At 39.7% G+C, this 17,556-nt stretch overlaps 1 protein-coding gene across 1 annotated transcript; it reads left to right on the top strand.

The window, feature by feature from the left end:
* Window positions 1-306: 306 nt before the first annotated feature.
* Window positions 307-16,293, top strand: GHITM (growth hormone inducible transmembrane protein). The gene is made up of 9 exons (XM_003903684.3): window positions 307-512; window positions 2,366-2,533; window positions 4,833-4,932; window positions 6,194-6,305; window positions 7,380-7,521; window positions 11,583-11,691; window positions 12,917-13,105; window positions 13,875-14,046; window positions 15,402-16,293. Exons 2-9 carry the CDS (start codon window positions 2,405-2,407, stop codon window positions 15,484-15,486), a joined length of 1,038 nt encoding a protein of 345 aa, XP_003903733.1. The 5' UTR covers window positions 307-512; window positions 2,366-2,404; the 3' UTR covers window positions 15,487-16,293.
* The last annotated feature ends 1,263 nt before the right edge of the window (window positions 16,294-17,556 follow it).

Below are 17,556 nucleotides of genomic sequence, written 5' to 3' on the forward strand. Positions count from 1 at the left end.
TCCGCTCAGAAGCAGTCACATTTGAAACCATATTTATCTCACAATAAATTAAGGGACAAAAAGTCCTTCAAACAGAAAGGAACGGAATAAACGGAATAATTTTTAACTCTAACATAACTTTCTTTCAATTTTTACATAATTCTTATATCTGCGGCGAGTGAAAAGGCTAAAACAAAAGCAAAAGAGACCTCCGCTGCCCAGAACAAAGATGGCCGAGACGACTCCCATGCCCACACGCAAAATGGACGCTGATTATGACGTTCTCTACAACAATCCTCAACTGGCCCCGCCCCACCAATTTGGAACCCCGCCTCCGTAACCCGGAACCCCTCCTCCCCCACTGTGCCCGCGTTTCCGACAGAGGCCTGCCAGTGATTGGCTACTCGTACTATTTACCTCCTCTCGATGTTGCGTCATGCAGTGCGCTGGCGGAACTGTGCGCTTTCAGACCGTAAGGAGCGTGCTGGGGGCCCGGAAGGGAAACTACGCAGCGAAGGTGACCGGGGACCAAGGTAATGCTCCGGCTGGCTGGCGGGCGCTCGGGATCCCCGGTGCTCCTGACAGCCGCCCTCACGGGACCGCTGGGTGCGGAGGGAAGGGCTGGTAGCAGCGGTGCTGCTGGGTGCGTCAGGGCCGGCCTGCGCGTTGGGGTCGCAGTCCTGTGGGTGACCCAGTGGAGAGGGCGGCGGCCACAAGGCCCTGCTCAGGCGCACAAGGGCTATTCTAGCTGTGCTTCTGTCCCGGGGCAACAAGGTGCTGAGTCATCCTACCGGCCAGGCCGTACAGCCGCTGCGCTGGTAGCGGCACCTGGGGCGCTGACAGAGGTGTTGTGGGTTGACGTGGAGGTTTGCTGCCAGGTTCTCATCCGAATCTAGCGGGCTGGGTGAACTTTCTCGGGGACCAGGCACCCAAACTCATCCAATGCTCACGGAGGCATAAGCCCTTGGATTAGGGTCGGTAGTATTTTCCCCATTTTGTAGCAAAGACATCTGAGTCTTAGAGATCCACACCCCTCACAAGATTAATTCTAACGTGTCAGAAGTGGGATTCCCACTCTGGGCTGTTAGGCCACATGGAGGTCACTCTGAGCTGGACCTCTTCGGCCCCACCCAGTGGACTGAGTACTGAGAAAAATACAGGACAGCCATAGGTTGAGATGATGTAATGGCACGAAAGTTCCAGAAGCGCTGGGTGTTTTCCCAAAGGCCAGGTGCCGAGTATTAAGATCCTTCAGTTCAGTTGCAGAGCTCGGAGGACGCTCGGGTATCTTAAAACAATAGTTCTTAGCTTTTGGAGTGTTCGTTAAAACACATATCCTTGGTCCTATTCCTAGAGCTAGAATCATTAGGAGCAAAGAAAGACGCAGGAGCCTACATTTTAAGATGCGTCTGGGTCACTTTCAAGCAGGTAGTCCAAGGGTCAACGCTGTAGTCTGAACACTGGGAATCGTTATGTTACAGATGGGGAAATGGACCCAGAAGGATATCACTTGCCTGAAATTCACTACAAATCATTGGCAGAGATGGGCTGGTAGCCCCAGTTGGTTTGCACTTGTCATTTCATTCTGACCTATCATAGTCACCTTACTGTAGCATTACAGAAGCACTATCCGCTGACTTCTGGTTGACCACCCATCTAGTATAATGTGCCCTGGAGCTAAGATAATCCAGTTTTTAGCATGCTTTTCTTTTGAAGACACCATTGAGGGAGTCTAATGTAAGGGAAACCTAGTTGGTAACCGATTTTACTTTGAAAGACTAAATGCCCTTTACGCATTATAGTAGGACATATAGAATAGGTTAACTTAGAATATTTTTATATCTTATGTTGAAGGAAAGTATTATTTGGTATGATTAGCTGAAATTCATATAGTTGGCTTCTTTTAATATGTTTTAGCTTTGTAATGCAGAAGAGCTATTCATGTCTCTTTAGATGACACTATTTCTCTGACCAAAAGTTATGTAGATTCTTTTAAATTTTCCCACTGGATACTGGTATGAATCTTAAGCCAAAACTACATTTGTAAAAGCCATCATAGACCCGGGTGTAATCACATCCAGTTAACAGCCATTCTGTGTTACACGTAATTTTTGCAATCATCTATTTTATTATTGGTCAAACTGGGACTTAAACATAATTTGTTCCTCCATCCTCAGCTGTGTTCTCTGGGATGGGTTTCTTGCATTACCAAGGGATGATTGGGCAAAGAATTCATCGCTGAAAATTAAAAAGGTGGCTGTATTTCCTTTTCTACTAAAAAATAGTTTGTTCCTTCTTGACTCTGACTGTCATATGTCCTTCTCTTAATTGGTTAGTGGATTGTTTTGTTTATGTTCTTTTTGTTGTTTTTGCCTTTTTTTACTAGCATTTCAGATCTGCTTGGTAGACCTGGTGCACCACCACCATGTTGGCTGCAAGGCTTGTGTGTCTCCGGACACTACCTTCTAGGGTTTTCCACCCAGCTTTCACCAAGGCCTCGCCTGTTGTGAAGAATTCCATCACGAAGAATCAATGGCTGTTAACACCCAGCAGGGTAAAGATAATCTGAATGTTTTTATATTGCTGCTTTTTCCATTTGTGCCCTTTCTTTTTGGCAGAGTGTGGCTGCTCTGCCTTTAGTGTGTTATACGTCAATTGGCCCTGATAATATCCCTGTCAGCTCTTTCTCCCCATTAGTTTGTATCATTCTGGTCCCTCCTTATCCCATATGAAAAAGAAAATGAATTTCTGTAACTTTGCTTTTGCTTACAGCTTCTGGAGTTTCTCATTTAGAAAATTTAGAGTACATTGTGAGGGATTGAGAGTTATGTGGTGTAACGGAGATCCTGGAGCACATAGTCAGAAGTTTAAGAACTCAGGGATATTACCAGTTGGCCAATAGCTTATTAATAAATTATTAAAGAAATTATCTCTTTAGAGATTGATAATATCTGTCAGATTAGATGAAGGGATGGCCTACCCCTCCACACCTGTGGGCGTTTCTCGTTAGGTGGAACGAGAGACTTGAGAAAAGAAATGAGACACAGAGACAAAGTATAGAGAAAGAAAAAATGGGCCCAGGGGACCGGCACTCAGCATACAGAGGACCCACGCCGGCACTGGTCTCTGAGTTCCCTAGTATTTGTTGATGATTATCTTTACCATCTTAAAGATAAGGGAGTGGCAGGATAATAGGATCATTATAGAGAGAAAATCAGCAGTAAGACATAGGAATAAAGATCTCTGTGACATGAATAAGTTTAAAGGAAACTGCTCTGCCTTGATATGCATATGCAAACATCTCCATAAACCTTTTAGCAGCATTGCACCAGCAAGTCCCACCTTTTGCCCTAAGGCGGTTTTCTCCTATCTCAGTAAACAGAGCATATAATCGGATTTTACACCAAGATGTTCCATTGCCCAGGGATGGGCAGGAGACAGATGCTTTTCTCTATCTCAACTGCCAACAACCGCCAAGAGGTCTTCTTTCCTCTTGTACTAGTCCTCCTCAGCACAGACCCTTCACGGGTGTCAGGCTGGGGGACGATCAGGTCTTTCCCTTCCCACGAGGCTGTATTTCAGACTATCACATGGGGAGAAACCTTGGACAATACCTAGCTTTCCTAGGCAGAGGTTCCTGCGACCTTTGGCAGTGTGCCTGTCCCTGGGTACTTGAGATTAAGAGAATGGTGATGACTTTTAACCAGCAAGCTGCCTTCAGGCACTTGTTTAACAAGGCACATCCTGCACAGCCCAAAATCCGTTAAACCTTGAGTCACCACAGCACATGTCTCTTGCAAGGACAAGGTTGAGGGTAGGGTCACAGATTAACAGCATCTCAAATGCAGAACAAAATGGAGTCTCTTATGTCTACTACTTTCTATATAGACACAGTAACAGTCTGATCTTTCTTTTTTCCCCCCATATTAGAAAGAAACCCATCTTTATAATAGATTTATGTTCTAGCATTCAAATTATAAGGATTAAAGTGAGATAATGAGGACAATATACAGAAGCTAGAAGGAGACTTTTTCTCTTTTAAATTAACTGTTCCGCTGTTGAAAAAGAGCCAAAATGGAGGTAGTAGTCTTTCTTCCTCTTGGCTTTGTGTTAAGGAAAGATGCCTTTCTTGAGTGCATATCCCAGATGACGAAATATAGCTAATAATGCTTATAGAATGCATTTCTTAAAAATGCTAATAGATTCTCATCTTGATATTTGGTTAGGATTTAAAATAAATAATTCTAGGTATGTAAATCTATAGCTTGTAAAAGAAACAGTTTTTCTGAAATTGAAACTAAGAAGAATATAATGAATTACTACCAAAGGTGGAGCCCAGGAAAGGTATACATTTACTTATTTAGTTTTGCATTTAGTTTTTTAAGTTGGCTAATAAATTTTCATAGTGAAGTTACGTATATAGAAAGTACCAACTTTCTTTAACTAGAGTTTTCTTTTTTTTTTTTTTTTTTTTGAGACGGAGTCTCGCTCTGTCACCCAGGCTGGAGTGCAGTGGCCGGATCTCAGCTCACTGCAAGCTCCGCCTCCTGGGTTCACGCCATTCTCCTGCCTCAGCCTCCCGAATAGCTGGGACTACAGGCGCCTGCCACCTCGCCCGGCTAAGTTTTTGTATTTTTAGTAGAGACGGGGTTTCACTATGTTAGCCAGGATGGTCTCGATCTCCTGACCTCGTGATCCGCCCGTCTCGGCCTCCCAAAGTGCTGGGATTACAGGCTTGAGCCACCGCGCCCGGCCTTAACTAGAGTTTTCTAATGTAAAGAGATCTTGCATTTTATTTTATTGATGTCTGTTTTCGTGTGGGTGGTCCATGTCTTTGTTTGCATGTGTGTCAGGAATATGCCACCAAAACAAGAATTGGGATCCGGCGTGGGAGAACTGGTCAAGAACTCAAAGAGGCAGCATTTGAACCATCGATGGAAAAAATATTTAAAAGTAGGTGGCTGTCTTATTTTTTAAGCTAGAATCTATGGATATGTTTTAAGAGGTCCATGAACAACTTCCTAAAAACATATGTGTATTTGTGTGTGTATTTGTGCATTTTCTGGGAAGACCACATCATTATTCTGAGATCTGACAATCCAGCAAAGTTTGGTACTTTGCACTGGATTCAGTGGTTATCAGTCATACTTATTCCAGTGGAAATTTTACTTTCCCTTTTTTTAAAGAAAAGGATTATTAATATGCCATAGTCCAAAAGGTATAGTCTGTTGAGAAAGTTCATTTTAAGTGTGTAGAATCCTCATTCAAGCATATAATATTTGTATATGTTTCAGATTAGGAATAAATCGCCAACACATAGATGTTAGTAAAAGCCTAGCTGTCCAAGAAGAGTCCTTTAACTGACTGCTCACATAGGGCCTCAGGAGGCAGTACTTTAACGTATTGCCAGCTTGGTTCAGTTTGGATATCAGCTTCGCAAGTTCAGGAACTAGATTGTTAATCATCCTAAAGCTATTCAAAGAATACCACTGCTCCTTAATAATCTTACAAAATGTCTTTACAATGGGAGAGAGCCCTAATCAGTATCCTTCAGGTCATTTCTTTCTGATTTGACCCTAGAGACCAAATCATGCAAATTATGTAGTGACAGCCTGGTATAATATTCTTAGTAAACGAATTAGACTAAAAGAATAAGATGCACTTTATGAATACCTCTGTTGAGTTAGAGTTGGTAAGTTAGTTGTCTGTCAGTACCCTAAAACAGGAGCCTCCTCTCATTTGATTCTGCTGCATAAACACTGATTATATTTTCTTTCTGTTTTTTCTTGATTTCCATGTAAAGCATCATTTGTGTTAATACCAGGCAGTGTGGTATGACTGTTAACATTTCCTTCTCATTTTTTACTTTCCATGAATGTCATGTGAATATACTTCAGCCTCTTATTAGTAAAATAGTGTGTGTCACAGAAGTAGCTCCACATCTACAGACATACTGCCCCCTCAAATATTGTTGGAGTGAGGTTGAAGATTCACCAAGTCTGATTCTTTCTTTTTGGTACTGATTTTTATACCTTTGTTTCAGGAGTGTTTTTTTTCTACTGGTTACCTAACATTGAGGCAGTTTCTGTGCCCCGTATGCACTGATTATGGCTGTTATTAAATATGATACATTATTTGATTCCCTTCATAAATATTTTGAAGGCTTTGTCCAGATGTGCCAGTACTAACCTGCATTTCCTTCTGTGTTCTGCAGTTGATCAGATGGGAAGATGGTTTGTTGCTGGAGGGGCTGCTGTTGGTCTTGGAGCATTGTGCTACTATGGGTTGGGACTGTCTAATGAGATTGGAGCTATTGAAAAGGCTGTGTAAGTAAATTGTTTTAAGTAAATTGTTCCTAAACAACTCCAACCTTAAAACAAAAATTCCAGTTTTCTTTTCATTCCTATCTTTAGTCACTTTGGAATGTTTTGTGTCCAGTCTTTGTGTATACACATAAAGAATCTCTTCTTGCTTCTTTGACATTTATTTATTCAAATCTAAATAAAAATCTTTTAGCAAGGTTATATGTATTTAAGTAAGGAGAAAATACGTTGTTGTTGTTTGTTTGTTTGTTTGTTTGTTTTTTTTTTCTTTGAGAGGGAGTCTCGCTCTGTCACCCAGGCTGGAGTGCAGTGGTGCGATCTCAGCTCACTGCAACCTCCGCCTCCCAGGTTCAGGCAATTCTCCTGCCTCAGGCTCCTGAGTAGCTGGGACTACAGGTGCCCGCCGCCATGCCCAGCTATTTTTTGTGTCTTTACAGATGGGGTTTCACCATGTTGGCCAGGCTGATCTCAATCTCCTGACCTCCAGTGATCCAGCCACCTCGGCCTCCCAAAGTGCTGGGATTACGGGTGTGAGCCACTGCGCCCAGCCAAAAATATGTTGTGTGTGTTTTTTTTTTTTTTTTGAGACAGAGTCTCGCTCTGTCACCCAGGCTGGAGTGCAGTGGCCGGATCTCAGCTCACCGCAAGCTCCGCCTCCTGAGTTTATGCCATTCTCCTGCCTCAGCCTCCCGAGCAGCTGGGACTACAGGCGCCCGCCACCTCGCCCGGCTAGTTTTTTTGTATTTTTTAGTAGAGACGGGGTTTCACCGTGTTAGCCAGGATGGTCTCGATCTCCTGACCTCGTGATCCGCCCGTCTCGGCCTCTCAAAGTGCTGGGATTATAGGCTTGAGCCACTGCGCCCGGCCCAATATGTTGTTTTTTATATGTGCTTGTATATTTTATCTCATTTAATCCTTACAGTAATTCCCAGGTATTCATAATTATTTCCATGATAAATGAAGTGAATAACATTTAAAGTAGAAAATGATTTATCGCGAGGTCGCCCACCTAGTATATGACTCAACCAGAAATCAAATCTGTAATTTTATAAATTAATCATGTCATGTTTCTTACAGAATTTGGCCTCAGTATGTGAAGGATAGAATTCATTCCACCTATATGTACTTAGCAGGGAGTGTTGGTTTAACAGCTTTGTCTGCCATAGCCATAAGCAGAACGCCTATTCTCATGAACTTCATGATGAGAGGCTCTTTGGTGGTAAGTCAGCTGTTTTTGTTTTCCTTTTTCATCTGAAGATCAAAAGATTAGATAAAATATATTGGAGGGAAGAGGGTATTAAATGGAAAGAATACTGTATTGAACAAGTTTTTGTTCAAATAATGTATGAATTACAGGTTGAGCATCCCTAATTTAAAATCCAGAAATGCTCCAAAATCCAAAACATTTGTAGTGCCAATATGATGCTCAAAGAAAATTGTAGCACTTCACATTTTGGGTTTTTGTATTAGGAATCCTGAACCCTAACAACAATGAAGTATAATGATAAATAGTCTGAAATCTGAAGTCTGAAACACTTCTGGTCCCAAGCATTTCTGATGAGGGATACTCAACCTGTATTAGTGCAGCTGAGATAAAGTAGGAAGTTCATTCTGGGTAGGTCAGCTATTATTCTTTATTAAACATGTATTCTAATAATACCGGAGGAGTTAGAAATCAAACTTACAAGGACAATGTTCTTGTCTAGCAGCAGATATCAAACAGCCTCTAATTTGTAGCAGTTTACTAAAAAAATAAAGCAAATGCAAAATCATCTTAGAAGTCAGACGGAAATGCCCGTTACAAAAACCTAGCCATTTTATGCAGTTAAGGGTAGAATAGTGCTGCTGCTACTATTCCTAAGATTCTTGACCTTATAGAAGATTTTTATATTTAATGAGTTTCTCTAGAGCCCTTGTTATTTTGCTAGATACGAGAATTTGAATATGTGTGCCCTATTCTGCTATTTGGTAGAAGAGTTGAACTGGAATAAGTGGCACAGATACGCAGTAAGAAAGTGCAAAGTCAGCCAGGCGCAGTGGCTCAAGCCTGTAATCCCAGCACTTTGGGAGGCCGAGACGGGCGAATCACGAGGTCAGGAGATCGAGACCATCCTGGCTAACCCGGTGAAACCCGGTCTCTACTAAAAAATACAAAAAAAACTAGCCGGGCGAGGTGGCAGGCGCCTGTAGTCCCAGCTACTCAAGAGGCTGAGGCAGGAGAATGGCGTGAACCCGGGAGGCGGAGCTTGCAGTGAGCTGAGATCCGGCCACTGCACTCCAGCCTGGGCGACAGAGCGAGACTCCGTCTCAAAAAAAAAAAGAAAGTGCAAAGTCAGTCAAGAGTTTCTGTCTTTAACAGTTAGGCAAGGTCCATGAAGGAGACGTTTGTTTAATCAGGGTTGTTGAAGGCTAACATGTTTCATTTATTTTAGAATAGACAAGAGGGCCAAGTGTAGTGGCTCACACCTGTAATCCCAGCATTCTGGGAGGCTGAGGCAGGAAGATTGCTTGAGCCCAGGAATTTGAGACCAACCTGGGCAACGTAGTGAGACACTGTTGGTAATTTTTAAATAAATACGAAGTTTTAAAAATTAAAAAAAAAAAATTTAAGTAGACAAAGGCAGTCCAATTTTACCAATTTAAGCGAAGAGGAGTTAGGAAAACCTAATTTTAGAAGTGACTTGCAATCCCATTAGAGGGAAATTCAAGTGTTTGAGGTCTGGATGTTGAAGAAGACATCGTTAGGAAGGATATGATTGTCAAGCTGAGGAGAGAACGTAAGCAGTCGGAGGCCATTGGAGATACTGGAACAGCAAAAGCGTGATTTATATTTGAGTTTTTAGAACCAATGTGGAAGAGACATGGAGCAGCTATACCAGCTGTGCCTTTGTAAGATCTGAAATGAGGGATGATAAGAACCTGAACTAGAGCAGAGTGTGAGACTGGAGGGGAAGGAGAGTTAGGAGAGTTCATGTAACACGGATTCCCCACATAGGGACCAAAATCCATAATATTTTCACTGTATTATACTTTACTAAAGGATAGCCATTAACAGTAGCGTAGCCATTTGGACATTTATGTATTTTTAGGATGATGCTTTTCACATAGATGTCATGAATCTCCCAGCCCAGAGGTTCACAAAGGCACATAATGTTCTCACTGGGGATGTCAGTTTTAATCAAAAGCAAATAATTTAAAACAATACTTTTGTAATAAACATGGCAATATTTACCTAAAATTTTAGGCTCTAAAATGAGGCTTCAAAGAAGTTTTGTGTTTGGGCCATATCCCAGTCCCTTCTGGGCAAAAGATTACCCTCTTCCACTGTTAGTAATACAGAAAATACTCGGGAAAGACAAAGACAAGTGTTACAGAGATGAAGATGTAACCTTTTGGGTGTGACAGACATATATATACAAATACACACATAGACATGCAGATAATGTCAAAGTTTGTCCCAAGTGCTTCTGGGGAGAGGTATCTGATCTTGCTCCTGGGTAGCCAGGGTACCTACTAGAAAAAGCTTTTGAGATGATGAGACAATACTTCAGTAAGTCGACCAGATATGGAAGTGGAGGTATTCTTAGGCATGATGGACTGAATTAAGGAGGCTGAAACTTTGGGTCATATTGGCAGCCCTGCCAGTTCAGTGTGGTTGGAATGAAGAGTTTGGAGTGAGACTGGATCATAAAAGATCTTTAAAAAATTTAATTGCAGTAAATATCCCAAAAGTGCTGCCCACAGAGGATGTGTGAAATAGTTTGTAGTAATTATTTCTCATTAGAAAATGGTGGAGTGGAGCTTGATATGCTTTGCTTTTCTCTTTAATGTTTTTTAAAAATAGAGACTAGGTCTCTGTGTTTGCCTAGGCTTGGCTTGAATTCCTGGGCTCAAGTGATCCTCTCACCTCAGCTTCACAAGTAACTGACACTACAGGCACATACCACCGCACCCAGCTCAGTATGCTTTTTTGTGTTAAGATTTTCCCATTCTTGGCAAAACCAACTGTTTTGTTTACCTGTACTTTATATTAGAGGTTGAATATTTGATGTTCATGGGTGAGACAGATGATACAGGTGAGTGAGGAGGCCTGGTGTGTCACACAGGAGATGGTTGACATCTAGAGGTTACTGACATCTAGAGTAGCCTTCTCGACTAAAACCATTCACCATGTTCTTTTTTTTTTATTATTTTTTTATTTTTACATAGTTTGCCAAACAAAACATCTGTGGCCTGATTCCAAGGGCTACAGGTTTGCAATCTCTGATTTAAATTTCTTGAAGATTAGCACTGTCTTTTTTCCATTACATATTAGTACATTTCTTGTCATACACGAGGAATATTTAAACATTATAACACTGGAAATCTAAGATAGGCAAAGGAAAGGAATGAGGACCAAATTAACCATAAACCTGGAAGGGTAGAAGTATAGAATCTTATTTCTCATTTTTCTTTTCCATGTGCTGTGATATCTACTTTCTATTTTTCAAGTCTTCATTTAGCAGATATGGAGTTCAAAGCTATGTGCTATATATATTCTTTCTTTTTTAAAAAAATTAATTTGTAAGCTTGACTGATTTTAAAGAAAATCCTATTTGTGCTATACAAAAATATATTTTTTAATTAAGAGTTAATTATCTTGGGATCCCTAACGGGTGTTTGTTTCACCTCTGCCCAACAAGAATAAAATTGTTAAAAGATGTGATGCCAGTCCAAGCTTAAGTCATGCATTTGAAGCCGTCTGCAAAACCTCATATGTGGCAATAGGGGGCGCTCATGCTAACTTAGCCAAAACTGTGAAATAAACCCAGAGCTTTTAATGTGGCAGAAAAATAAAAGCTTTGATTTTTTTTTTTTTTTTTTTGAGATGGAGTCTCGCTCTGTTGCCCAGGCTAGAGTGCAGTGGCACAATCTTGGCTCATTGTAACCTCCACCTCCCCGGTTCAAGTGATTTTCCTGCCTCAGCCTTCCAAGTAGCTGGGACTACAGGCATGCACCACTGCACCTGGCTAATTTTTGTATTTTTAGTAGAGACGGGATTTCACGACGTTAGCCAGGCTGGTCTCGAACTCCTGACCTCAGGTGATCCACCCGCCCCAGCCTCCCAAAGTGCTGGGATTGCAGGCATGAGCCACCACACCTGACTTTAAGCTTTGATTTATTATCTTTAATATTTTTACAACTAATGTATTAGAAAAAACTAATTGGACTTCAAACCTGTGGGTTTCTGCTTTGTTTTCATATAAGGATCAGTTTTTCTTAATAGTACTTGTCTTTCAGACAATTGGTGTGACCTTTGCAGCCATGATTGGAGCTGGAATGCTGGTACAATCAATACCATATGACCAGAGTCCAGGCCCAAAACATCTTGCCTGGTTGCTACATTCTGGTATGTTCTGTTTTAAATTGTTATGAGACAACCTTGACTACTACCTTTTTTAGGTGGCTCTTCCCAATTGTAAATGACCTACATGGAATTTAAACCTCATGTTTAGAAAACACAATTTTCTTCAGTCATTACTGGCTGCCTTTTTGCCAGACCTTTGCTTCGAAAGGTTGATTTTGCTCCTAAGACCATGGACATCTTCAATACGAAACTTGGTGTCTTCTGACAGTCTAATATATGCAGAGATTGACTTTTGTGTGTTTTGTTCAATACCAGGAGGGCTTTATATCTAGTACGCATCATTTGAGAGTTGTTTTTGTCTGGTATATTTAGAAAAATTAAAAACTGAGGATAGAGAAAGTTGTGCTAACAATGTTGCTGCAAAATACAAAAAACTGAGAGGAGTCCTAATAGAAGTGTTCTGTGTAGAAATTTCACCCACTGTTTTGCCTAGAGCAAAAAGTATTTTTAAATTATTCATCATCATGAGATAGTATACCTTATTAACCATATAGCTTGATCTAAACATGTTACTCTTTAAACTAGTATTGAAAATTCAGTATAAAGATAGCTTTGTGCCTAGTCTGTGAGGCAAACTGCATTTAAGTAAAAGGTAACTTATTCTGCTTAGCACTGAAATAATGCATTATCTAAGATTTTTTTCAGTTAAGGAGTTCCTTTACCTTGGTTAAATTATTGGTAAAATTTTTACTGTAATTTTTATGAAATTATTTATAAATATCTGACAACTAAAATTATTTATAAGCTATTAGCAATCCTTATTATGTAAAGCAACAGCAGTGTCTGTCTTAGAAGTTCCCACACTTTAAGTTTATCATCGTATGCTTTTCGCTTTTGATAGTAGTAGGTTTGACCTTGAGTTACTTGTTTTAAGCTTCTTTATCTCAATTATATGAACGTTGTAGAAACTAGTGGTAAGATCAGATTCAAATAGCTGCATGGAATTTGATGGTTATTAAATAAGTAGATTAGTGTTTGCTTGTGAGTGTGATTGATTAGGAATAGTGTTAATGTTGTGATACAGAATTTGAGTAGTCACCAGTTTGAGTTGTAGAATTTGATGGGGGTAGTATCATCTAAAAGGCAGAACTTTTTGAATCATAGTGCTTAAACAGTAAGGTATAATATAAAGTGGCATGTTAGAAGTGATATTTTCCTTTTGCTTGTTATTTAGTAAATACTTAATGAGCACTTGCTCTTTCTCCAGGTGTGATGGGTGCAGTGGTGGCTCCTCTGACAATATTAGGGGGTCCTCTTCTCATCAGAGCTGCATGGTACACAGCTGGCATTGTGGGAGGCCTCTCCACTGTGGCCATGTGTGCGCCCAGTGAAAAGTTTCTGAACATGGGTGCGCCCCTGGGAGTGGGCCTGGGTCTCGTCTTTGTGTCCTCACTGGGTAAGCTGCTGTGTTTTAACACTTAATTCTTGGTGCATAGTTTCTTGTAACCTGAAATACTCCAATATCCTAATTGACCGAGTCATTTATTTTAAAAGTTTTTTTGAGGCAGAGTCTCGCTCTGTCGCCCAGGCTGGAGTGCAGTGGCCGGATCTCAGCTCACTGCAAGCTCCGCCTCCTGGGCTTACGCCATTCTCCTGCCTCAGCCTCCCGAGTAGCTGGGACTACAGGCGCCGCCACCTCGCCCGGCTAGTTTTTTGTATTTTTAGTAGAGACGGGGTTTCACCGTGTTAGCCAGGATGGTCTTGATCTCCTGACCTCGTGATCCGCCCGTCTCGGCCTCCCAAAGTGCTGGGATTACAGGCTTGAGCCACCGCGCCCGGCCTATTTTAAAAGTTTTTTTAAAGATTGATGCTAATTTGACTGGATTTTACTATTGGCATCATATAAAAATCATGGCAACATGGTCAACCATTATTACTGGCTTTACCAAATACATCTAAAATGGGAAAGTTGGTCTGGAGAACATGAATATTGTTCTGGTGCGATGCAAGAACCTTCCTGTGAAATGGGCAAGTGGCTCATTGGAGAAATGAGTATCATGGATTTTGAACTAATATAAATAAGATTAGACAGTACGTATACCTAGATGTCGTCTTACCTGCACAGTATACCAAGGAGATTTTTTTTAAGTAATATAAATCATAAACTCAGTTATTCGAAATCCTTTTTTAAAAAAATCTTAATTGTTTTTGCATTTTGATTTCAGGATCTATGTTTCTTCCACCTACCACTGTGGCTGGTGCCACTCTTTACTCAGTGGCAATGTATGGTGGATTAGTTCTTTTCAGCATGTTCCTCTTGTATGATACCCAGAAAGTAATCAAGCGTGCAGAAGTGTCACCAGCGTATGGAGTTCAAAAATATGATCCCATTAACTCGTAAGTAATGCTTTTTACTTAACACTGTTACTCTGTCACATAAGGATGCTTGTGTGTATTTGATCTGTTTTGTTTTATGGCCGTATTAGTTTTCTAGGGATACTGTTAACAAAGTATTGCAAACGGGGTGGCTTAAAACAAAACTTGATTCTCTTGTAGTTCTGGAGGCCAGAAATCTAAACTCAAGGTGTTAGCAGGGTTGTACTTCTGAGGGCCCTGAGGGAAAATCTGTTCCCTGCCCCTCAGCTTCTTGTTACTGCTGGCAGTCCTTGACATTCCTTGGCTTGTAGATGGATCATTCCAGTCTCTGCCTCCATCTTCACATCGTGCTCTACCTGTGTACCGGGGCTTAGGATTTCATCATATTTTGTTGTGGGGGCGGAGGAGGGTCACAGCTTAAACCACACCAATGGCTTTGTCAGATTTCCTATTTTACTTTTGTTGCAGTTTGGTCTGTTCTCTGTTTAGTAAACTATCCAAAAAACCTCTGATTATATTGCAACTTAGTGCATTCCATTATCAGAATATTTTGTCTATTTTTGTGAGCCAGCCTCAGGGTACAATAAATAACGTGCTTATTGGTTAGTTAATTTTGTTAGTGTATTTTGCAGACTTTAAAACTGAAGAAATGTATTAGTCAAGTATTATTTATTGGAAAAGGTATATAATTGACTTGCAATTTTTAATAGAAAAGCCTATTTTATACTTCTAGAAATTAGAAACTCTTCAGTATAAAGATTCTAGTTTCAGAGATAGGCAACTTGAGTTGGCATTGTTACTATGGTTTTTTTTTTTCTTTTTTCTTGGAGTCTACCAAAGTAGGTTATTTTATTTAAACAATTTTCCTGAGTCAGTTTCATTGTGTCTGTCACATTTTTTTTAAAGTAATTTGATTTTCTTTATCTAAAAATAAAACTTAATGTAAAAAAGTTGCTATAAAGCTTACAGATCTGTGGAAGTTTTCTTTAGGGGGTGAAGTGGGTCTTTTATATTAACAAATGCCAGACTTGTGTCTAACAGGTTTTAATAAAAGTGTTTCTTTGGTCTTGTTTTGATTATTTCATTGTCTGCCACCTAGTTTTCTTTGCAAGTTGATATATGCAGAGTGTCAGAGAACAAAATAATGATTTTTTTTAAACTGCTGTTTAACATTTAAAAGATGAGTCTGCCAAAAGGAAGACCTTAACTATATTCTGGTCTAGGATTTCATTAGTTGGCAGTTAAACATCTTATTTTTAATTTCCATTTTATATCACTAAGACAAATAGTATTGCTTTTTCTTCTTTTGTATATTAAGAATTCATCATCGCTATTAGAATTGCATCATATGTAATGGGCATAATTTTCTTTTCTAGGATGCTGAATATCTACATGGATACATTAAATATATTTATACGAGTTGCAACTATGCTAGCAACTGGAAGCAACAGAAAGAAATGAAGTGACTCAGCGTCTGGCTTCTCTGCTACATCAAACATCTTGCTTGTTTAATGGGGCAGATATGCATTAAATAGTTCGTACAAGCAGCTTTCGTTGAAGTTTAGAAGATAAGAACATGTCATCATGTTTAAATGTTCCAGTAATGTGATGCCTCAGGTCTGCTTTTTTTTCTGGAGAATAAATGCAGTAATCGACTCCCAAATAAGCACACACATTTTCAGTTCTCGTGTTTGAGTGATTTTAAAACGTTGTAGTGAATGTGAAAACTAAAGTTTGTATCATGAGAATGTAAGTGTGTTTTCTACTTTAAAATTTAGCAAACCTGTGTTTGCATAGTTTTTGGAGTGCAGAGTATTGTAATTAATGTCATAAGTGATTTGGAGGTTTGGTAAAGGGACCAGAGAGAAGGAGTCACCTGCAGTCTTTTTTTTAAATACTTAGGTCTTATCACGTATGTGATTGATTAGTGAGGAGCCAGTAAGAAACACCTGGGTATTTGGAAACAAATGATCATTGTTACATTCATCTGCTGAACTTAACAAAACTGTTAATCCTGAAACAGACACAGATGATGCATTCTCCTGCTGTTGCTTCTCAGTGCTGTCTTTCCAATATAGATGTGGTCATGTTTGACTTGTTAGGAAAGTACAGAATGTTAATCATACAGAGAATCCTTGATGGAATTATATATGTGTGTTTTACTTTTGAATGTTACAAAAGGAAATAACTTTAAAACTATTCTCAAGAGAAAATATTCAAAGCATGAAATATGTTGCTTTTTCCAGAATACAAATAGTATACTCATGATTGCTAAGTGTTTTTTATTTTTGCATATTTATTGAACTGTCTAATTGAATACAGCTTGCTTTTGTCATCTCTTCAAGCTTTGAAGCCTTTATAGAAAAGCCTGTTTGTGGCTTACACTTGAAATTATGAAAGCAGTTTTTCTCCTAAGACTTTTGGTTTCTTGCATTCCCTCTAAGACTAAGCACTAAAAAGCAAAGCACACAGAACTAATTCTGTCTTAATGAAATATATCAACCCAAAAGCTTAATGAGGGAAATTCTTCATTAGTTTCCCCTAGCAGAATTTTACTTCTCTTACACTGCTACACCATTACTTTCTTGAGACATTCGTAAGTTTTTTGATACAGAAGAGTTATTTTTGTCTTTATGAAGTCTTTATGTCTTTAATGAAGGAAAAGAAGTCTGTACGATGACTGAGATGATTGCTATTTTTGACAGATATTTATTACAGTAATCCAGAAGTAATAATCATCTCCAAGTACATAGGATGCTTATTTCTGAAACAAAGGTTTCAGCCAGGTGGTGATGGGTCTGATTTTTCCTAGTGAATCATATGCATGCCATTTGAATAGGGATTTGTTCAAGAAAGCAACTTAGTTTCTTGCCAGTGTGGTATAGTGCAATGTGATAAGTACATGATACTTGTAGCTAGACTACCTCTATTTGAATCCCAACTCATTTCTTATGTGACCTTGGGCAAATTACTTAACCTCTGTGTGCCCAGTTTCCTCTCCTGTAAAATGAATATATTGGAACCTGTCTTATAGGGTTACGGTTAAATGTGCAGGCACTTAGTAAGCATTACATAAGTCTTAGCTATTGATGCTCTTTTTTTTATTAGTAAAAATGTAAATGCCAATTTTCTATTTTTCTCCACCCCATCCTGATACCCATATCAGTATGATCTTAAAGTGCCTTGTTTTCTGTAAGTCACCTTTTAGAACCCAAAGTTTATGTCTTTTTTAAATTAATATCACTCACACACAAAATGATACAATTTCAGTGATGGTATCAGGCAGTTTATCTAGAAAACCAAGGGTTTTTTACTGTTTTACTTTTTTTTTTTAAGTAGAGGGGTTCAGTTTGGTCTCGAATTGGGCTCAAACAATCCACTCACCTTGGCCTTCCTAAGTGCTGGCTTTACTGGCTTGAGCCACTGCCCCCATCCTGGGTCGTTTGTTGTTGTTGTTGTTAATGACATTATGTTATTGGACTTCTGACTTTGCTAAGCCAATGAAGACTATGTAAAATAACATATAAAAGG

Source organism: Papio anubis, chromosome 11, assembly GCF_008728515.1.
Source record: "Papio anubis isolate 15944 chromosome 11, Panubis1.0, whole genome shotgun sequence".
Lineage (NCBI taxonomy): Eukaryota > Metazoa > Chordata > Mammalia > Primates > Cercopithecidae > Papio > Papio anubis.